This window comes from Corvus hawaiiensis, chromosome 21, assembly GCF_020740725.1.
Source record: "Corvus hawaiiensis isolate bCorHaw1 chromosome 21, bCorHaw1.pri.cur, whole genome shotgun sequence".
In the NCBI taxonomy this organism is placed as follows: Eukaryota; Metazoa; Chordata; class Aves; order Passeriformes; family Corvidae; genus Corvus; species Corvus hawaiiensis.
Genome location: NC_063233.1, coordinates 9,505,510 through 9,526,806, shown reverse-complemented (window position 1 = coordinate 9,526,806; position 21,297 = coordinate 9,505,510). Strand labels below are relative to the sequence as shown.

At 53.1% G+C, this 21,297-nt stretch overlaps 2 protein-coding genes and 1 long non-coding RNA gene across 4 annotated transcripts; 2 read left to right on the top strand and 1 right to left on the bottom strand.

Annotated features, from left to right (window-relative positions):
• Nucleotides 1–22: 22 nt before the first annotated feature.
• FAM166A (family with sequence similarity 166 member A) lies at nucleotides 23–16,433 on the top strand. Its single transcript, XM_048325738.1, has 8 exons — nucleotides 23–159; nucleotides 2,715–2,922; nucleotides 6,364–6,533; nucleotides 9,919–10,220; nucleotides 11,234–11,333; nucleotides 12,452–12,546; nucleotides 14,525–14,642; nucleotides 16,277–16,433. Exons 2-8 carry the CDS (start codon nucleotides 2,867–2,869, stop codon nucleotides 16,363–16,365), a joined length of 930 nt encoding a protein of 309 aa, XP_048181695.1. The 5' UTR covers nucleotides 23–159; nucleotides 2,715–2,866; the 3' UTR covers nucleotides 16,366–16,433.
• On the bottom strand, nucleotides 16,355–18,487 carry TUBB4B (tubulin beta 4B class IVb). Of its 2 annotated transcripts, XM_048325737.1 has the most exons (4): nucleotides 18,353–18,487; nucleotides 18,158–18,266; nucleotides 17,972–18,082; nucleotides 16,355–17,562 (listed from the first exon to the last, which is right to left on the bottom strand). In XM_048325737.1, exons 1-4 carry the CDS (start codon nucleotides 18,407–18,409, stop codon nucleotides 16,502–16,504), a joined length of 1,338 nt encoding a protein of 445 aa, XP_048181694.1. In that variant the 5' UTR covers nucleotides 18,410–18,487; the 3' UTR covers nucleotides 16,355–16,501. The 2 variants fall into 2 exon arrangements, with proteins under 2 accessions (XP_048181694.1, XP_048181693.1); XM_048325736.1 differs by having other exon boundaries at nucleotides 17,972–18,266.
• Nucleotides 18,488–19,395: 908 nt separating this feature from the next.
• Nucleotides 19,396–20,700, top strand: LOC125336818. Its single transcript, XR_007207855.1, has 2 exons — nucleotides 19,396–20,023; nucleotides 20,154–20,700. It is a non-coding gene; the product is annotated as an uncharacterized LOC125336818 (long non-coding RNA).
• The last annotated feature ends 597 nt before the right edge of the window (nucleotides 20,701–21,297 follow it).

Here is a 21,297-nt window from a genome sequence, read left to right as displayed (position 1 = left end):
TTTTCTTTTTTTACCCAGGTGTCTGCCCTGAGAATTGATATTTCGGTGTGGCTGTTCAATAGCTCTTTGGGGAGTGTGTGACCCCTGGGTTTGGAGGAAGCAGCCACAGACCATTCAGAGAAGGGAGTTTTGAGGGGAGTTTCTGGAAATGCTGGAAAGGTGCTGGCCCAAATCCCCTTGGGCTGGTGGGACCTGGATGGGCCTGGGGTTGTTGGTTGGTGCTGCATTTCAATAAGCAACTTTTTCATCTCAGTGTTAAAATCGGGTGCTTTAGGCTGGGAGGAGACTTTGTAGGTCCCTTATCAACCTGTCCACTAAAAGCTGAGCTAATTTCAAAGTTCCCTTGGGGTGCTCTGGGCTTTGAGAATCTCCAGGGTTGGAGATGCCACCCGCACCCGTGCCCATGAAGAACTTTTTCCTGGCGCCTGGTGGACCTTTCCCTTGTGCCTGTTCCCTCTTGGTCTTTCACTGTGCCCCTCTGAGCTGAGCCATCGTACCCCTGGCAGCCCCTGGGGTTGCCCCTGCTCAGAGCTTAGGTATTTGGGAAAACTCAAATAGATTTTATAAAGGCTGGGGATATCAGATCTCTCCATTTAGGCACCGAGGACAGGAGTCAAAGCAGCATTTTTATCTTCTCAGATATAAGTTTGAGGGAAATTAGGCCTTAAGGTGATGATCTTTAAGGTCCCTTCCAACCCAAACCAGTCTGGGATTCTGGGATGTTTAATCAATTCCATACAGGAGTTAGATATTCACTGATTTATTTCTATCTTCACTGGCTGCAAATGTTCTTGAAAAAAGAAAGGTTTGACCAAAAGGAGAAGCTACTGCTGCTCCATCAGCAATCCAGTCAGTATTCCAGGAGTTCTGAAACATCCACAAATTCCCAGTGAGATTTGATAGGCTGAAGGCCCTGGGCCAGGCTCAGCAAGTCAAGTATTGCAAACTTTACACCTCCTAAACTGGATTTTAATCTTTCCTTTCCTTCCCTCCCCCTGGGCCAGGTGCCCTCACCTTCCTAATGATCTTCTGCCCCTCACACATCACTGTGTCACTCTTGGAAAACCTGTACTGAGGCACGTGTGGCTGAAGTTGTTCTGGAACACAGAAGCAGCACATCAGAAACCACCTTTAGCAGCTGGGGGAGAACACCTGAGCACAGCTCGGTGACTTTGCTGCCTCCAGAACAGCTCAGGGCAGCGTTTGGAACTTAAACCTCCCTGGGATCCCTCATTCCCCAGCTCTGGCCAAGCCCCACCAAGGCAGGGCTGGCTTGGGGTTCTACCTCAGCCCTGGAGGAGACAAAGGGCTCTCCACACAGACAGAAGGAGTGGGTAGTTTTAATCTCCTCAGGGAAACCTCTAATTCAATCCTTTCTCCTTACTGTGACAGTGAAATCACAGCAAGGCTGAAACTATTTGCATAATTCACAGAGGCTGATACTGCTCAGACACCAAAGAAATAAAACCCTGCAGGTCCTGCACGGACAGCTCTGGGTTCAGACCTGGGCAAGTGAAGCAACACAAGTTCTTCACCCTTTAAAGCTGTTGTCCTGCAAGAACCACACCCCTACAGCAACAGCTACCGCAGAAAATTACAAAAAGACTCAAGACTGATGGGAAAACTGGTTTGAAAACTTACATGGTTCTCAAGTACTTACTAGACTGTCTCACTCTTCTGTACACGACAAACACAACAACTGCTATAAGCAGCAGTGCAACTGCAGCTCCAATTGCAATTCCAGTCAGCTGGGAGGGGAATTCAGGGAGAAAGAAGTTAATAATTTTCAGCTTCAGAAGCTACTATGTACTTTTTGCAGGGCTGAAGAACACTCAGCTCAGTGAGATGTCTAAAAGTCAAGCACATTCATAAATACTTAATTTTTAATTCAAACATCACACATGCAAGAAGTTTAAACTGCAGCAGTGACCAGTGCTAAGCTCACATGCAAAATATCCCATATTTTAATTCCCCAGGAGCTGTGAGCTGATCAATGCAGTGTACAGGAGCTGCATGAGGGCATCGAGTGCCAGGACAAGGGGGAATGGCCTTAAGATGAAGGAGGGCAGGGCTGGATGGGAGATTGGGAAGGAATTGTTCCCTGGGAGGGTGGGCAGGCCCTGGCACAGGGTGCCCAGAGCAGCTGGGGCTGCCCCTGGATCCCTGGCAGTGCCCAAGGCCAGGCTGGACATTGGGGCTTGGAGCAGCCTGGGATGGTGTCCCTGCCCATGGCAGGGGGTGGGACAAGGTGATTTTTCAGGTCCCTTGCAACCCAAACCAGTCTGGGCTGTTCAGCAAACAGGAGCCCCTGTTCTGGGCAGGGAGAAACCCAGCACCTGCAAGGCAACGTGGCCACGTTGTGTTGGGAATGGGAGCAAGCTTTACCCTGCAGGAATCAGGCAGTGAAGGATCATGCCACCCTCAGACAGGCAGGCCGGGAGGGCAGCGAGGAGCGGGGAGAGGAGGGATGGCTGAGCCCAGGGAATCCCTGAGCCTGTGCCTCGAGCTTTCCCTGCTGGGAGCAGGAGCACATGGCCTGACCAGGCAGGCACAGCTGGGCTCTCCAGAGTGCTGGTGCTGGATGTGAACCACGGACACGTGTTTGTGCTGGGGCCGCTCATGGGGAACATCTGGCACTGCTGTCTCCAGGGCTGGGAGCCCTCAGGCAGCCTGACAAACGCTGTAAAATTCCTGTGTTTGTCCAAAACTTCCAGGTGGGGAAAGAAAGAGCTGTGTCCAGGAGAAGCTGAGGGGTTTTGTGCTGCAGATGGAACGTGGTGGGGGCTGACATCACAAAGGCTCCCCTGGTGACCGCATTGAGCTGCGTCTCCTTCCCCCCCTCCCCACCACCAGCTGTAACATCACCATGGCATCCTACAAGGGAAGCAGCATCTTCCCTCGAAACCCCTACCACATCCCTGGGTAAGTTCATGCAAAACATCCCATTTCCAATGCAAATAGCTCTGGTTGGGATCAGGGAGAATTTATGACTCGTGATGTTTTGGGTTTTCTTAAAGACACAACTCAATAACCCATGTAACAGTGCTCTGAAGGACACAGAGCTCCAGGAGAAGCAGCACCTTACAGAAGGGTAGAGTGACAGACCATGCCGTAGTGTGTGGACAGCAAAGCCAAAATTGTTCTTTTTTCCCATTTCTTTTAAGCTGCCAAATGCCACCAGAGCTACTGGGCCGGGTTTGGCTTCCAAACTGTTGTAATAGTTGCATCAAGGATTTTTGGAAGTCTCCTTTAAGTAAATGGTTGTACAGATGTGACACCCTCTGGTCACTAGGCTGGAGCCCTGTCCTGCTGCTGGGTCAGGGACTGGAAAGTCTAGTGATTTACTCCACAAGTAGTTGGATTTCTTTCCAAAGCTTTTTGTGATGCTCTCCTCTAAAGGCTTGGAAAGAAGAAACCCTGGATATGAGGCAATGATTTACAGGGGAAAAGGTAAGATATGAATGGGAAGAACAAGGGAATTGCTGTGAATTAAGAAGCTGTGTGTGGGGTGAGACCTGGTCTGGGTGTGTAAAGAGGGTGGGAAGGGCTGGGTGGTCCCCAAGGGAAAAGCAGCTGCTGTGGGTACAGAATCCCTTGGATTAGCCCAGGCTGAGGCGAACCAGGCTGTGAGCCCTGGCACAGGGAATGCCAGCCATGTCCTGTGGGTGCAGGGCAGGAACAGTGGGGGCAGATCCCAGCCACAGGGAGAGGGTGGAGCAGGTTTCCTCAAGGCTGCTCCTGCAGTGACGACCAAATCAGCCCTTCCCATCACAGTGACAGGCAGCATTTTCCATTACTGATCTCTGTACCTTCCCACTCACAAAAGCTCTGAGGTTGGGGGTTTTAAACTCCTTTTTGCATTGCTGTGGCCATCTGATGGGACATTCCGTGTGTGCTGTCAAAGCTGTGCTGGCAGCAGCTTGGGAATGACGAGGGACAGCAAGGAGGGAGCCATGGCTGGAATTGCAGCCCCAAAAGCCTCAACACCTTCCCTTGCTCACCCCTGGCTGCCTGCAGCTCCCTCAGGGGCAGCTCCAAGCCCAGGTATGGACACAGCAGCTGGGGCTGCTCCTCTCCGGAGCTGCTTCGACCTCTGGAGGAGGAACCAAGTGCTGCTGCTGCATTTATTGGTGCTATGCAGGCTCAGGGCACCCCCTGAGCCCCCGTGGGTGCTGAGGGCGCTGCTTTGTGTCTGCTTTGGGTGGCTGAGGGCGAGGAAGAGCTGCCTGAAGGGCATCATCAGCAGAGCCCTGCACTGGGGTGTCACGGGAGGAGGGTTTGTGTCCAGGATGTCACCAGGTGTCCCATGTGCTGCACCTGCCTGTGCCACTGAACCTACAAACACCACGGGAACACCAAAGCACGTTGTTGACACTCAGGCCAGGCAATGGTCACAGCAGGAGTTTGAAAAGCCACCACAGCGCTCAAGAGCACTGGGAAGCCTAAACCCAATGAGTGGGATGCCTTGGGAAGGTCTGGGTGGGCAGAGAAGGGGTCAAGTCCATGAATCCTGGGCACAGCCCTGTCCTGGCTCTGCGGAGCTGGGAAGGGTTTGGAGACAAGTGAGGGTGGGCCCAGGGCCAAGGCTTTGCTGGCGACCAGGGAGGCAGAGCAGGTTTGGGTGGCAGCCTGGGAGTGGTGATGGAGGAGATAGGGCTGAGCAAGGGCAGGGTGAGCCGGGCTCAGCCTCGGGCGAGCGGGTTTTTGGTGCTCACCAGCCTGAACCCCCAAAGAGGGATCCCCAAAAGGGATCAACACCTCAGCACAGGGGCACAAACAGCCCTGCTGAGGCTGGTCCCTTCCCCAGGCTTTCACCAGCAGCACTCGTAGCTCCCTCCATGGCAGATCCCTCTCTGTGCACCCAGACCGACTCGCTCAGCTGACCTCGTGTTTAATCGCGGGGGAACGGAGCCCTTTCTCAGCCCAACCATTATTTTGTCCGTGATCAAAATCCCTCCAGCCATCCTGTAATTATTTGGGCTGTGTCATTTGTGCCCTCGCTCAGTTTTATCATCCTGGTGTTGCTTCCCTGTGTTGCAAGACTCATTGAGAATCCCTGGGGATGAGCCACCGAGCTGCCGGGGAGGAATCCTGCGTGCAGAGTGGGGAAACCTGCCAAGAGTAAATGCACGGCTCTGCTTGCTGTTGTTTAAACTATTTGGAAGGGAAAGTACTTACTCATCATCTTATGATCCTCATGCATCATCTGGCTTTATCCCTGGATCCACGCTGCGCTCATTGATGGAATATTTCTGTCTGTCCCTTGCAACTGGCAGCTCTACCTTTCTTCAGTGCTGGAATAACATCACCATTAGGAAATCTGAGACTGGAGCAGCTCGAGTTTCTCATGGTGGCTCGGAGCAGAGCCAGAGCTGCAGCACCTGCCCTGCCCTCGGCCACCAACGAGTCACAGTGCCCATCCCAGGGCTTGGGCAGCGGAGAGATCCCAAAAAACCAGAGCTGTATTTGTTCCTGGGGCTGACCACGTTCGCTGTGCCCGCCCTGTGCCAGGCAGTGCCTGGGTGGACTCACCAGCCCAGGCCCACTCCTGCTGTGAGCAGAGAGAGGAGGGTGCAAGTGAGGAATTATTCTGATTTCTGAGTTTCAGTACTGAACAAGAGACACTGGGATTTTCTCAGCTACTCACTGTGTGTCAGAGCAGAGGCACTGCAAAGTTTAAACGTTGAACTGGAAATGATATTTTAACTGGGGGACTGTGGATGTTGGTGCTGCCAAAGCCACTGCAGGCTGTGCTGGGAGTTTCCCATCCACAGGTGCAGCTCCCTGACCTCATCCTGCATTTCTCCACGAACCAAAGGCCTGTGCCTGTACACGCCTGTGAACTGAGCCAGTTTTCATGCTGCCAGATGAGAACATGCGTGTGAAACACAGACACTGCCCCCGGCCTCCTGTGTAACCACACGTGTGGTCTCGGTTCTGCCCCCGCGCTGCGGCTCCACCCGGGCTCACGGGCACATCCTATCCATCACCTTCCCTGGGCTCCTGGACAGGGCCTTTCCAGGGTACAAAAGCTCTGCAGCAGATTTGCACTGCCAGAGGACAGGGTTAGATGGGATATTGGGAAGGAATTGTTCCCTGGGAGGGTGGGCAGGCCCTGGCACAGGGTGCCCAGAGCAGCTGGGGCTGCCCCTGGATCCCTGGCAGTGCCCAAGGCCAGGCTGGACATTGGGGCTTGGGGCAGCCTGGGACAGTGGGAGGTGTCCCTGCCCATGGCAGGGCTGGCACTGGATGGGCTTTAAGGTCCCTTCCAGCCCAAACCAGTCTGGGATTCCATGATTATCCCACCAGTCCCCAGCTCCCACTGCCGCCTCGGTGATGGCTCTTTTCCGGTTTCCTCCTCAGCTATGGGGGCTACGTCCCTCAGTTCACCTTCAGGTTTGGGAAGACCTACGGCAGAACCACCCACGATGTGCTGATGGATCCCACTGTCAGCAAGAGCCATCGCTCCGTGCTGGCTCCACTGGACAACAAGGAAAACCTCCTTGGGCTCCATTACCACATCGAGCATCCAGGTGAGCAAATGGACCCTGCTAATGAGCACAGGGTTAATTACCAGTACTGGGGTCTGTGCCCACCCGTCCTTGGTAGGCTGCTGGATGAAATGGGGTATTTTCCTCGGAGCAATCACAGCTCTGGTGTAGGAGCACTGACACCTGGAGAGCAGCAGAGTGAGGAGTTGGAGCTCTCAGCCTCAGCTTGTGAGGATGGGGATTCTTGTGTTGTGGAGAGGAGAGTTTGGGTTCTCAGGTTATCTTCAGTTAGATGAAGATAAGTGATTTTATGGCATATTATGAACTCACTCCCTGATTCTTCCAGAATTCCTGTTGTGGTTTAACCCTGGCTGGCAACTAAACCCCACACAGCTGCTCGCTCACAAATCCCAAACATGGCCTGTATTAGCTGCTGCAAAGATAATGACCTCTACCCCTGTCAAGCCCAGCACAATTCCACGGGCTAGGATCCATCTTTCTGGGGAAGATCTGGTCTCCTACCTCAGATCCTTTCCTGGCTCACCTGCCTGGTGCAGAGCTCACTCAGCTCTGAGCTCTGACAGCTTGGGATTGATTTTGCTTCTTGCTGCTCCTCCTCAGCACAGCAGAAGGACTCCTGCGCTTTCCCTTTCCATCCTTTCCCTTTCTTTCCCTTCCCCACTTTGCTAACAGGCCCCATCTCCTCCATCAGAGACAGGCTCATGTGGATTCCCAGCACTGGGAATTTGCAGGAATCTCCTACCAAGTCCCAGCCCTTTGGGCAGAGTGCCTGGTCCGTGCTGAGCAGCCCCAATCCAGGCACAGCAGAGCTGCCCTGTGATCCTGACCAGCCCCTCGGGGATGTGCCATCCTTTGGGGACATTTGCCACGTCCCATCCCGTGGCTGAGCCGTGGCTGTTGTGGATGCCCTGGGCAGTGGGAATGAGTTTCCTCCAGGATGATGTGCCCATATGGGGCCTGGGTCTTTATTTCCCTGGGGATGCCACACCAAAGTGTTGCTTTCTCATTTCTCACGGGGAATTCGTGCTGTGCAGCTTCTTGCAGACTTTTGGCCTCTCTGCTCCTCCTGGCCCTGTTTTCCAGGATCCAGGCCTCCACTACACAGGTGGTGTTTACAGGCTTAATTCCTGGAGATTTGAATTTGCATTTCTTTGGACTAAAATAGAGCTTGGACAGACCCAACTAACCAGTTGACCGAGTTGCTCTCTCATTATTCTGGTTCTCTCCTGGTTGCCAGTGCCAGAGCTCACGTTCGCTGCTCGTTAGGGAGGTCCTGAAGAACGTGGCCATGGGGAGCCACCCCTGGCTGTGCTGATAAGGTCCCCAACAGCTCCTGCTGTCCAGCTGGCCCCGTGCAATCCCTGAAACCCTCCCCAGGTGCTGCCTGGTGTCCTTCTGGGTGTTTTATGTGATGGAGATCAAAGAGCTCATGGCAGTGCCAGGCCTGTGGCTGCCTTTGGCAAAATCGGTCTCAAGACTTTTTCTCAAGGTCTGGCTTTGATAAAGCCTCGTTGATGGGCACCAAGTACTTTGCTGGTTTCTATCAGTTCAACCCCATTTGTTTTCTTGCTGGAAGTGAAATCAGGCTCTGCTCTGGGGGATCTCTTCCTTCTGGTGACCAGTGACAGCACCCAGGGAACGGCTGGAGCTGGGCCAGGGGGATTTAGGTTGGATATCAGGGAAAGGTTCTTCCCCCAGAGGGTGCTGGGCACTGCCCAGGCTCCCCAGGGAATGGGCACGGCCCTGAGGCTGCCAGAGCTGCAGGAGCGTTTGGACAGCGCTGCCAGGGATGCCCAGGGTGGGGCTGTTGGGGGGTCTGGGCAGGGCCAGGGGTTGGACTGGATGATCTTGATGGGCCCTTCCAGCTCAGGATATTTTGTGGTTCCATGAGATCAGCCAGGGATGTGCTGAATTATCCATCATCCATGCTGGAACTGGTTGTGGGCTCCCCAGGAACCTGACCTGAAAATGGGGATATTTACTCAAATCAAAAGCACTGTGCTCTCCTGGCTTTTCATTTTGCACCTCACTGAGCAGCCTTTCAGAATTGATCAGTTTGCAAATCCCAGGGTCATAAAAAGGACCTCTTAGGGATTTCTCAAGTACAGAACAACCTAAGTTTCCCTTTCCTTTGGTTTGTGGGAGAGAGTAGATGCAACATTCTCGTTAATAATGAAGTAAAAAGTAAACCTGCTTTAAAATTTGCACTCTGGATTGAAGAATCATTTTAATCAAGGATTTTTCTTTATTTTGTTGCCAGCCTGGACACTTGATAATTCAGTTGCATAGAGCATATTTTATAAGTTATATACAGAATATATACACATTATTCTGTGATTCTGGGCAGATTGCAAAGCTAAATGCCCACCAGAAGCTTATACTCGTGCAGAAAATGGGCAGATTTTGCTGATTTCTGCAGATTTGCAGAAATCATGGAATCATTCAGCTTGGAAAACACCTCTGAGATCGAGTCCCACACCAATCCAGCACTGCAGATGAACGGACTGTCTGCAGATGGAGCCTCTGCTGGAAGACGGTGCCTCATCCTGCAGGCTCAGCCCCGGGATGCAGATGTGCTCCCTAGGGGAGCTCAGAGGAAGGCTGTAATGACCAGAGGGTGGAAAAGAAACGACCTATGAGCACAAAAATGGAAGGAATTTGGTTTGTTTTAAAAAGACAAAGCTGACATAATAAAAGTTTTCCAATAAGGAAAAGGTGGCTGTGGGGTAGACGAGTGATCCTCGTCTGGAACCACAGAGGAGGGAAAAATGGGCTTCACTGCTGGCACAGAGGAAGAGAAAGTGCCTGAACCAGGGCTGGGGCACTCGAGGAGCCACGGCATGGGGGATCTTTAAGGGGAAATAAGACAAAAGTTGCCAAGCTCAGCTGTCCCTGCGAAGTCTCAAATCACAGGGCTCTGCCCCTGGCTCACAGTGGAGATATTTCGCATTTGCTGGATGTAAGATAAATTTTTTCCAGCCAGTGTTACAGCAGATCCTTTCCTCGATGAGCAGCAACGGTGCCAGAGCAAGAATTCCTTGGAGGGGGCTCTGTTTGGGGTGGACAGACACAGCCACGTGGAGTTAAGGATTGAGGATTTTTTTCCCCTTTACTACTTTTTAACTTGGCTGGTGATATTTTACCATTTAGGTGAATATATAAGTGTTATTTAGCTCGGATTGGTGCAGGGTTTTCTGTGCAGGCCAGTTTGTCGATGGGGCTGACGGCACAGCCATGGGATGTGCATGGAGTGGATCCTTGTGGTCTCTTCCAACTCGAGCTATTCTCATTCTACACCACTGACCTCCAGGCTCCTTCCCATTCCCCCGGAGGTGCATGGGGATAATGGGAATCCCTCACCCTCTTCAGGCCACTCCTATCCCCTAACTCAGTGTCTGTCCTTCAGGGTATGTCACCTTCCAGCCCATCAACAGCCTTCCTGAAGTACCCCTTGGGCCACAACCCGTGGTCACGCCAGCGCTGGAGGAGCCCATGATGGCCCACATGGACCCCATGCACTGGCGGAGCCCCCCGGACACGGCCGCGCCCGGCGCCCGGCAGACCTGGCTGCCCCAGGAGCCGCTCCGGGGGCTCGCCCTGCACCCCGCGGCTGAGGAGCTGCAGAGGGAGGTGGCCAAGCCACCCCTGGCCTGTTGTCTGGGGAAAGCAGCTGGAACCTGCCAGTGTAACTGTGGAGGGGGCAAAATGGTGAGCGGGCTTGGGGGCTGGAGGGAGCGAGGAGGGAATTTCACTCGGGTGTGGGTGGCAAGGGCCGAGTTAAGAGTGTCGTGTAGAGAAAGAGCAGGTACACAAATGTTTCCAGGAGTAGCAAACCTACTCCATCTTCAGGAAATGGTTTTAGTTTTTAATTAGGCTTCCCAATCAAAAAGGCTTAACTTCTCATTTGGATGGGTTTGGCTTCAATTCCAGTTGCTGAAGTTGTGTTAGGCTGTGCTGGGCAGCCAGGCTTGAGCTTCCTTAGGGTGTCCTTGGAGCCCTGAGGCTGCCTCTTCCTCCTCTTTTTCTTCCTCCTTCTCTGCCTTTTTCTTCTCCTCCTCCTCCTCCTCCCCAAAAGAGAGCACTCCCAGCACCTTTGGTTACGTTTCTGACCCTGTATCTCCCCCACCTGAATTTCCCATCATTGTTACCCCTCATTTAAACACTGATTAACATTTAAACATTTAAGTACTGCGATTTGCCCGTGGAGCTGGGGGCTGTTGAGCACAGCACAGCCAGTATCACTCCAGACCAACATGTTTTATGTTTTTAAAAAAATTTTTTATATTTATTATTTTTTAAAAAAATCCTTTTATTTCCTCTGGACCCAGCAACAGCCTTTGTCACGTTCCTGCAGCCATGGCTCTGCAAATCCTCTGAAGGCAGAGATTAGAGGTTTGACGCATGGAGTCAAAAGCTGGCTTGGATGTAAATCCCAAGAAGGGGCATTCCCGCTCCTTGCCCTCAGGAACAGATTTGCACAGTGCCCAAAGCTCCCCTTGTTCTCCATGGGGATTTTGCAAACCCCTTCAAGCTCTGCTACTTGCTCATCTCGTAATTTGACCTTCCCAGAAATCGCTGGGGTAGCTCTCAGTGTAAAGCTGGGAAGAACTGGAAATGGCAGTTGCTGTTCCCAGCTCCTGGCAGTGCTTTAAGCTCTGCAGCCAAGGGAAGAAGCGGGTTTTACTGGTGTTTTCTTTTCTTTCTCCTTTTGTTTCAAGCAGCTACAAACCGGAGGTGTGGCACTGCCAGGAGGGGCGACGGCGGATTACACCTTGCCAGTGCTGCCTGTGCCAAATGCCATCCAGCAGAAAGCCATTTTCGGTAAAACACAGGGAGGGCACGTGCAGCACGAGGCTGCAGCTCTGAAGAACTGCTGCGACCCATCTCCCCCATGGGGAAACCTCAGAGGTGTTGCCCAGTGTCTCCAGTTCGTTTGGGATGGAAAATATCCCTGCTCCTCTCCCTGCATGGGCGTTTCTTTGGGATGTTGTCATCCTGTGGATGCCACTCTGTGCCCGTGGACACTGGGAGGGATTCAGGAACCACCTCGGTTCCCTGCAGCTGTGGGGCCAAGCTCCAGAGGGTGAGGAGAGCTGGGCCTTGGGCTCTGCCCCACCCTGCTGGGGTGGTTATTCATCTCCTAGAAATCAGATGTTTTCCTGAATGACCAAATCCACACACAGGGGTGTATGGCACCACCACAAAGGCATAAACCCTGTCCAACAAGGGGTGTTCTGTGACCTCCCCACTTGCTCTGGGAGAACATTCCTGTGCAGCAGGAGAACTGTGACAGGTGATGTGCTGAGCTCCTCCCTCAAGGGTCTGACTCCAGAGGATGGGACCCTTCACTCTGCAGTGGCTCACAGGAGTACAGGGATCACAATATTTCAGTTAAAAGGAGAGAGAGTCCATACTTTAGGATGCAGAAGACGAACTCCTCTCTCCAAAGCTTTCCTTTGGAAAGAGGGAGTTTGGGCTGCTTTTCAGTTCTACCTCACTAGGTTTTATGTAGTTTTAGACTTTATAAATTTTCTCTTGTGGGAATTTGTTGGATGGGCAGAGCAGATGAGGAAAAAAGATTGGACAGCTTGTTGTTAGCCCTTGAATGTGTATTAAGTTGGGAGAGAATGCGAAAGAGTTGTGGATGTAAAAAAAAAACCTAAGAAAATGAGATGGTTCTCCCATACCACATGGAGACCAACAAAAACCAGCTCAGGCCATTTTGTTTTCCTTGGAAATCATAAGGAAAAAACACCTCTTTCAGAGAAGATACCCCATGTGTAAGAGTTAATTTTACACTTTAAACAGATTAATTTTTCCTTCCTATACTTTAAGGTTTTATATTCATCCCAGTCTCCTCCACTCTCAGAGTGGCTGATCTTTAGATGATCAATGTATGTTCTCAAGCAGAAAATGTTCTCTCTTGCCTCCATCCAAAGGGTACACTGGATTCATCCCCTGTGCCACTGACAACATTGGCATGAACTACATCCTATCTGTGAAGAAAGCCATGAAGGAATTTGACCGACGTCAGGTAGATTATAGATTATAGATTATTGAAATAACAATGTGCATAATGCTGATCCACCCGAATTTTCAATAGTACAATTAGAACTGGGATATAAGTACAAGCAAAATCAAACACTGTCAGGTAACGTTGAAAAAAAACACGAGCAATTAAATTCTGTAACTTGTTTCCTTGGGACATTAAGGGAGGGTAAATGAGTTCATAAAAGGATTAAGCAAATCTATGAGGGCTGGGTCAAGAGCGGCTGTTAAAAATGTTGCTCTGAGTGCAGAAATACAGGATGCAACTATCTGCACTTCCCGTATGGAATACATCTCCTCTGTCTGGTTGGCAGTGCTGGATGGCTTCCTGTGATACGTCTCCCTTTTAATTGGTTGTAAGGCTTTTCCCCTTCCTAACACAATTTGTCTTAAAGGGATCTCGATCTTCTTTCTCCTCCTTTTGGGAAGGATGCAGAATTATCCCTTCTGAAAAACTGTTGTTCCCTTGCTGTAAGAGCTCCCATACAATGACACATAATCCCCCGGCACGGGAAAACGAGATCCCTCCCGCAGCAGCTGATAGTTTGCATTCAGAGCTACACATCCCTCCCTGTCCCCAGGATGGCGTGAGATCCCTGGATGCAGCGAGATCTCCGGGATGCAGCGAGATCTCTGGGATGCAGCAGCCTTGTGTGGACCAGCTCATTAAATGCAGGCTGCAGCATCTCAGCCCTTCCTGCTCCCTGGGACCCACTGCCGTGCCTGCGTCCCCGAGCGTATGGGGCTGATGTAGGAAAAACATCCAAGATTGAGGATCCCCAGCTCAGAGAAATCAGCTGGAAAGAAATGAGTCAGCAGGGAGAGCAGCAGGGCAATGCTGTGCTTTGGATGAAATGTATTTCCCTGCGCTGGCTTCCTTCTCCTTTGCTGCTGCAGTGAATAGGAATTGAAATGGAGCAAACAGAACAAAACCCGGGCATTTATCCCCAAATGTGCTGTTTGCCAAGCCTTTCTGCCCCCGATGCCTTCAGAAACGCCTGCCTTGCCATGAATCAGCCAGGGAGGTGTCTGTCCACCGTGGGATTCAGTGGAATCCAGGCTCGCAGGGCTCGGCAGCACCAGAGAGAATCACGCCACATTTCTAGCTAAGATAGCTTCCAACTTCAAGCCACTAATCTCCTGCCCTAAATCTCAGTTGTCCTCGGTTACAGATGTGCCATGGATCACTGCTCACTGCCTGCAGCAGGCAAAGCAAAAATCCTCTCGAGGAGCCACAGCCTGGGCTCCATCCCACTCACAAAGGGCTCCATGCCCTGCAGTGTGCTGGGCTCCGTGACCCACATCCCCTCTCCACATCCCTGGCACAGCTCCAGGGACACTTTCAGGGGTTCTGTGGCTGCAGAGCTGTGACACCCAGCTGTGACACCCACCCTGGTGCCCAGCCCCTTGCCTGCATCTGGCCTTGGAGGGCAGGGACGCTTCTGGGAGATGATTTACACTCTTCCTTCAGTTAATGCTCCCTAAGCCTTCCTGTCCCTCCTGGCCTGGGAATTTCAGGCTGTTCCTGTTGGTGGGAGTCATGGAAACACAAAGGGTGTCAAACCCAAACACAGCCACAGCACAGGAGCAGGCCCAGCTCCAGGGACAGCAGAGCAGGAGCACGAGGCCTTTGGGACTTGGGGATGATCCCCAAGGGAAGAAATCTCTGCAGCCTGGAGTGCAGGGATCCCAAGGACAGCACCTGGGCCATGCCGTGGGCATGGAGGAGGAGGTGGCAGGGACTGCTGCCCACACCTGCCAGGAGAAAAATTTATGGAGTGGAAAAAGGGACGATGTGATGTAGCTCTTAATTAGAAGAAAGCAGGACTGGAAAGAGAATTGCTTTATGTTGGCTTAAATATTTTATATAATGCAGAGTCAAAGCGCATGACTTCGGTAAAAATAGTATGTTTTAAAATAAACTGTTCCATGTTGTTGTGGGGATTTTTTGTTTTGTTTTCCAGCTTTTGGAAAGAAATCCACCTTATACCTTGGGCACGAGATTTCCCCGGACACACTGGCCAGACACCAAAATTTACACCCGTGCCGGACTCAAACCTTTCTACTCGGGCTTTGTACCACGTAAGTTCATCAGCTGAGTGAAAACGAAAGTCACTAATTACTGGGTTAAGTAGTGCTGTTATGGGCTGGAGTGGCACAGAAGTGAACAATTCCTGAGATGTTCCACACAGGTAGCAGGATTTTTTTCCGATCTGTGCCGAGGTGCTGGAGCTGTGCCATGCCCAGCATTCCCACTGCCAGCCTCTCCTAGGCTTCACATTTCCAGCCACCACCCCCCTGCCGAGGCAGGGGAGGCTCAGTGACATCCCACCTGTCACATGTCAGGAAAGGGATTTGTTCTAAAAAGCTTGAAGTCTGATAAAAAGGAAAAGGTAGATGATAGGAAGGAGCTGAGAAAGCACAAAAAGCCTGGGGAAATGGTATTTGCCAACAGGACAAGTCCCTGCTTGAGCCCTGTGACGTCTTGGGCTGCCTAAAAGGAGAGGGCTGGAGGAATTTTGTGAGTAAGGGGAAGGTGTGTCCATGCACCTGAAAACATTAATGTACCAGGCTAAAAAAATCTCAACAAATCAGCAACTAATGCATTGCTGTGTTTGGTCACAGCTCAGCAATGTGGGTGGGAGGTCATGGAGCTCAGCTGGGAAGAACGGAACTCACTGCTTGTCCTTACTGCAGTGCAGAGGGGGAAAATGGGAGAAGATATAAAATGTGGTAGGATTGAAAGCAAAGAGTGGGAAAACAACTCTCCTGGCAGGGCTGGGCTGATGCAGAGACCAGAGAGGAGAATGTTGAGTGCAGGTCTGACACTGGGCCCCATTCCTGCAGACATTCCCACTTCCCTGCCTCTGGAGCCACCAGTCAGCACAGTTTTAACTGCTCCAACCAGTCCAGCTCTGGGTGGAGAAAATTAATTAAGGCAGAAAACCTTTAAACAAAAGCAGCTATAATTTAGAACGCTGAACAGAATTTCTTCAGCAGGGAAGCAGCCTGCTCCCTCCTGTCCAGCTCCTCAGTCAAGGAGCTCCTTCAAGCTTTGTCACTTGAAGTTGACACTCAGCATATGAACTGGTTCCATCCTAAAAAGCTGCAGTTAATACAGGGTTTTCATGAGACAAACCAGTGTCAGACACTTGCCAGGTGTTCAGCTCAGCCCAAAAGCAGAGGCTGCACTAACATCTGGTTTTCAAAACCTTTACAGTGAATTCTGAAATCACTGCAGGAGGGCTGTGTGCATGGGACAGCTTTGGTGTCACCCGTCACAGCTGTGCCCAGCATCCCTGGGCCAGGCCAGGGCTCCCTGCAGGGTGTGCAGTGCTGAGGAGCTGCAGCAGAACAGCAACGCCCAGTGCTGGGTGGCAGCTCCATGGCACCATTTTGTGCCCAGGCAGCTCAAACCTCCCGTGGCCCCCGCTCAAGCTCCTGCCAGGCCAGGCTGCAACGGGCCATGGGCAGGTACCTAAATTTAGATACAGGTTGGAGTTAATTCTAGCCTCCTTGTTAAATGTGTTCCTCTCCAGCAGTGCCTGATTCTAAGGCAGTACCAGGGAATTTCTTCACTCCCCACACCACCAGGAGCAGGACTGCCACCGTGCCAGTGACACAACGGGGCACCAGCTGGCTGAGGGCAGGAGAGAAGGGGGTTGCCATGGACAGGGTGGCAGTGCTCGTGCCAAGTGCGTTGTTTTTCTCTGCAGACCTGCGGGACATCTACGGGCTCACTTACGGGGACGGCACGCGGGAAGCTTACCGGTGTGAACAGAGGAGACGGGGACTTGCACTGTGAAAACTGCTTTAATGGTGCCTGTACAGCATTGGGAGTGACTTGGAAACAGCAATAATAACACAACACAAACAGAACTTTTGAATGAGAGAGTTCATACAACTTTAAACAAAATTTACAGGTGTTCAACTGCATAGCTTTACTCAGCTTCCTCCTCAGCCTCCTCCTCAAACTCCCCCTCCTCCTCGGCTGTGGCATCCTGGTACTGCTGGTACTCAGAGACCAGGTCATTCATATTGCTCTCAGCCTCTGTGAACTCCATCTCATCCATGCCCTCGCCCGTGTACCAGTGCAGGAAAGCCTTTCTGCGGAACATCGCAGTGAACTGCTCAGAAATGCGTTTGAACAGCTCCTGGATGGCCGTGCTGTTACCAATGAAGGTGGCAGACATTTTGAGGCCGCGAGGTGGAATGTCACAGACTGCCGTTTTAACGTTATTAGGGATCCATTCAACAAAATAGCTGCTATTTTTGTTCTGAACGTTTAGCATTTGCTCATCCACCTCTTTCATGGACATGCGGCCCCTAAAGACGGCGGCCACTGTCAGATAGCGACCGTGACGAGGGTCACACGCCGCCATCATGTTCTTGGCATCGAACATCTGCTGGGTGAGCTCTGGCACGGTTAGAGCCCGGTACTGCTGGCTCCCACGGCTTGTGAGAGGGGCAAAACCAGGCATGAAAAAGTGCAGACGTGGGAAGGGAACCATGTTCACCGCCAGCTTCCGCAGGTCAGCGTTGAGCTGGCCCGGGAACCGCAGGCAGGTGGTGACACCGCTCATGGTGGCCGACACCAGGTGGTTCAGATCACCGTAGGTGGGGGTCGTTAACTTCAGTGTTCTGAAGCAAATGTCGTACAGCGCCTCGTTATCGATACAGTACGTCTCGTCCGTGTTCTCCACCAGCTGGTGCACCGACAGCGTGGCGTTGTAGGGCTCTACTACAGTATCTGACACTTTAGGGGAGGGCACCACACTGAAAGTATTCATAATTCGGTCTGGGTACTCCTCACGGATTTTGCTGATGAGAAGGGTACCCATGCCAGAGCCTGTGCCACCACCCAGGGAGTGAGTAAGCTGAAAGCCCTGGAGACAATCACAGCTTTCTGCCTCCTTCCTTACAACATCTAACACAGAATCGACTAATTCAGCACCTTCCGTATAATGGCCCTTTGCCCAGTTGTTTCCTGCTCCGCTCTGACCTGGAAAAGAGCCATTTTCGTATTAGATTACGGTCACTGCTTCCTGCTTATTGCTTGCAAGCAAAGCTTAAGAGCATCAGGCTCTATGAAAGCTTTTATCTTATCGAGCACAGGGCTGTGGTTTCACACAGGCACCTCTGCAGTGGCTCGGCAGACACAGGGAAAACATTAATTATCAATGATACAGCAGCCACTCCACTTCTCCTGGTGGCACGCACGGAGGCGGTAACGAGAATCGGAAGAGCAACGACCTCTGGTGCCACCTCGGAGCTGCTCCCAGCCGCAATCCCGGTATTCCACGCCAGGATTAGCCCCGTCCGGGCCGGTCCCTCGGAGCATGTGCGGCGGGGCAGCCCCGCAGTGCCCTGCCCGCCCCACCCCGCGGCTCCTCCCGCCCCCGCGCACTCACCGAACACGAAGTTGTCTGGCCTGAATATCTGCCCGAAGGGCCCGGAGCGCACCGAGTCCATGGTACCGGGCTCCAGGTCCACCAGCACGGCGCGGGGCACGTACTTGCCACCTGCAACACAGGGAGAGCCGTGACTACCGCGCCGGGGGGGCTGGGGCGAGCCTGGGGGGTGGGTCCGGGCCCTACCTGTGGCCTCGTTGTAGTAGACATTGATGCGCTCCAGCTGCAAGTCGCTGTCCCCGTGGTAGGTGCCGGTGGGGTCGATACCATGCTCGTCGCTGATTACCTCCCAAAACTGCCGAAGAGAAGCGCGTCAGCAGCGGCCACGCCGGACCGGGCGCGCTCCCCTCCCGCCCCCGCGCCCTCTTTCCCCGCCCGGACCTTGGCTCCGATCTGGTTCCCGCACTGCCCGGCCTGCAGGTGCACGATCTCCCTCATGATGGCGGCGGCTCCAAGCACTATCACCGACCCTAACCTTCCCCCAACCGACTCTGGTTGCGTGAGGCAACCGCCAGCCTTTATATAGCAGCGGAATGCGCGCGCAGCCGTCTTCTCCCCGCCCAGGCGGCCATCCGCAGCAACGATTGGATACTTATAGCGAGGCTCTAAAAATGAGAGAATCTGATTGGCTCTGCTGCTGTCACTCAAACCGACGGCTCCTATTCGCCCCGCCCGCCTGTCTGTTGGCTTTACAGTTAGGCAGCCGGGAGCCGCGAGTGCCCGCCCCAGCTCGCTCACGGCGCTCTCGATTGGCTCAATTGAATGATTGATGTCGAAGCCGATTGGCTGCCGGCCCTGGGGGATGAGCTAACGCCATTTGATTGGCGGAGAACCAAGTGCCCTGGTAACCGTCGCAGTGACTCCGCAGCGGGCTCTGGGCGGTGGCCGCCGCAGCTGCCCATTCACGGACCCGAGTGCGCGCTTTGCGCAGCGCAGGCGGCGGCTCCTCCTCACTGCGGGACAGGGCGGGTTCCCCGCGGGTCCCCAGCGCTTCCCCCCCGCCCCTCGCCTCCCCTCCTCCAGGCGGGTCTCCCTGCTTCCTTCCCTCCCCGTCCCCATGTCCCGTTCGCCGCCGCAGCGCCGCGTTGGGGGGGGGGGGGGGAGAGCCCCGCGTGCGCACGCGCGGGCTGCAGCGACGTTCCAGCACTTTCTGGCGCGCGGCCCTGCCTGAGGGTGGCGGGGCCGCGCGCGCGGGCGCTGTCGGGGCGAGAGCGCGGGCGGGTGGCGGGAGGGGTGGGCGGTGTGAGGGCTTGGGAGGCTGAGGGGGCTGTGAGGGGTCAGAGGGCCCTGAAGGCTCAGGGGGTCTGCCTGCTGTGAGGAGACTGGGAGGCTCAAGGGGCTGTGAGGGCTTGAGGGGCTTTGAGGGCTCAGGGGGTCTGAGGGCTCTGGGGGTGCGGGGGGCCCTGGCAGCTGTGAGGGGAGTGTAGAGGCTTGGGGGGTGCAGGTGCTCTGCCTTGCAATGGCAGCTCTGTAGAGGCCTGTGTGCTGTGAGGGGAAGGCCCCAGTGAGGAGGTCCTGCCTGTGAGGGGATCTGTGTGAGCTAGACATTGCTTACCAATGCTTCCCCACATGGGCACGTCCATCCTGAGCTGTGTGTGGGTGCTGCAGCCCTGTCATGAGGCAGCCAGACACCCCAGGCTGGATAAATACCACCCTTGCCTTTCCTCTGTCCCTTATTCTACCGCCCAGCTTTGTGAGCACGTTCTTGCCCAGGCAGTGCATCCACTGGTCACAGTTTTATTAAGCGTGTTTGACTATTGTTCCAGCAGAATCTTTTTATGGTTGTATGTGTTCATTGTGATGCCAGCTGAGTCTACAAGTCCCAGCATCTTTTCTTGTTTCATACTGTAGCAAAAACTTGAAAGAGGCTCCTAATGGAGCTCCCAGGGCAGGGAGTCTCATCCTGCTGCCTCGCCGTGGGGTGGGCTGAGGCAAAGGCAGCCATGACCTCAATTCTGCTGACACAAGCCAGCTCTGTGACACACAAATGGCTTGTACACATCCTGGAATCTGCGCCTGGATAACAATAATCCAATCCTGTGGCTGGGTCAGGTAAGGAGATGGCAGGATATAGAAGCCCGGTGAAGGCTGTGGCTGGAGGTTGAATGTCCTCTGGTAGTCAGCTTAATATAAAGGTTATGGTGATTGATATTTCTGGCATATAAACAACATATTCCTGCAGAGGTGCTGGAAGGAGTCCAGGAGCACTTGGAGCAGCCCCAGAGAGCCTGGGAGGAGTCCCAGAGCATCAGGAGTGACCTGAGAAGGTCCTGGGAAAGGCCTGGGTCAGCCTCAGAGGTATCCAGGGAGACACACACGGCTCATCCTTCACATCCGCAGCCGGAATGCAGGAGGTTTATGCAGTTCCCTTTGAGATAGCTGAGTAATGCAGAGGCATTAGGGTCTCGATTTATCCCACTAATTACCGGCATTGATTGAATAGTGTTCACACTGGAATGAGTGGAAAGGGATGGCTTGGCTGTGAGCAGTCCTCTGACAACACCTTTCTGTTCTCTGTGATGGTGTTTGAGGTGACCAATTCGAAAAACTGCAGCATCATTTAGGTATCAAAGGCAGCCAGGATGAATCTGGATAAGACTTGCTCAGGATTTCACACCAGGCTGTGCTAATCAGTGAAGACAGCTTTTCCTGCAGGATGCGATGCCATCTCTTCCAAGTAATGTACAAAAGGAATCCTGGCTTCTTTCTGATTAAAACCAGGGAATGTATTGTGTGTTGCCTGTGTTGTGCTGTGCAGGAAGGTACATTCAGCATCAATTCTCATCAGGTGTGCTCAGCACAGCGTTCACAGGCGCGTGTGCTCGGGAAACCCTGGAAAACCCTCCCTGAAATGGAGCAGGGGAGCCACTGCAGGGCTTGGGGGAGGTTTCCTGGTACAAGTGCTGCTGTATTTAATGCAGATACAGGTTTGGCTTTTTCTCAGTCAGGGCCAGAAAGCCAAGGCCTGTGCGTTAGTGCCATCCATTTCCTCACTGTGTGAGCAATCCTGAGCCTTTGTGCTTCCCACAGCCTCTACTCCAGCCCGCACTGCCTTGCATGTTTGGGAAGCTGCTCTGTAATGTGTGGAGTGAGCAATTGTTGCCACCCCCAGCATTCCCAGAGGGAGTGTGAGAGTGGAAATGCTCTGCTCGGTTAAGGCTCCCATACCTGTCTCCAGAACACCAGTGGGATTGCTCCCAGCAGAGCAGGGGTAGGACCCTAGGGAGGAGCTAAACTTTGCTCTCTGATTGAGCTTCCAGATGTTTCCCCAGGAGATTCAGCCACCTGAATATTTATGGCATAGGAGACATTCCAAATTATTTGTG

Excerpts from the sequence above, each read along its gene's own strand:
- FAM166A (XM_048325738.1), top strand. The coding sequence starts at position 2,867 with ATGGCATCCTACAAGGGAAGCAGCATCTTCCCTCGAAACCCCTACCAC. Across the intron at positions 2,923-6,363 it reads AACCCCTACCACATCCCTGG|CTATGGGGGCTACGTCCCTC; the intron begins GTAAGTTCATGC and ends TTTCCTCCTCAG. Across the intron at positions 6,534-9,918 it reads TTACCACATCGAGCATCCAG|GGTATGTCACCTTCCAGCCC; the intron begins GTGAGCAAATGG and ends TCTGTCCTTCAG.
- TUBB4B (XM_048325736.1), bottom strand. The coding sequence starts at position 18,409 with ATGAGGGAGATCGTGCACCTGCAGGCCGGGCAGTGCGGGAACCAGATC. Across the intron at positions 18,267-18,352 it reads GGAACCAGATCGGAGCCAAG|TTTTGGGAGGTAATCAGCGA; the intron begins GTCCGGGCGGGG and ends TCTCTTCGGCAG. Across the intron at positions 17,563-17,971 it reads GCCAGACAACTTCGTGTTCG|GTCAGAGCGGAGCAGGAAAC; the intron begins GTGAGTGCGCGG and ends GCTCTTTTCCAG.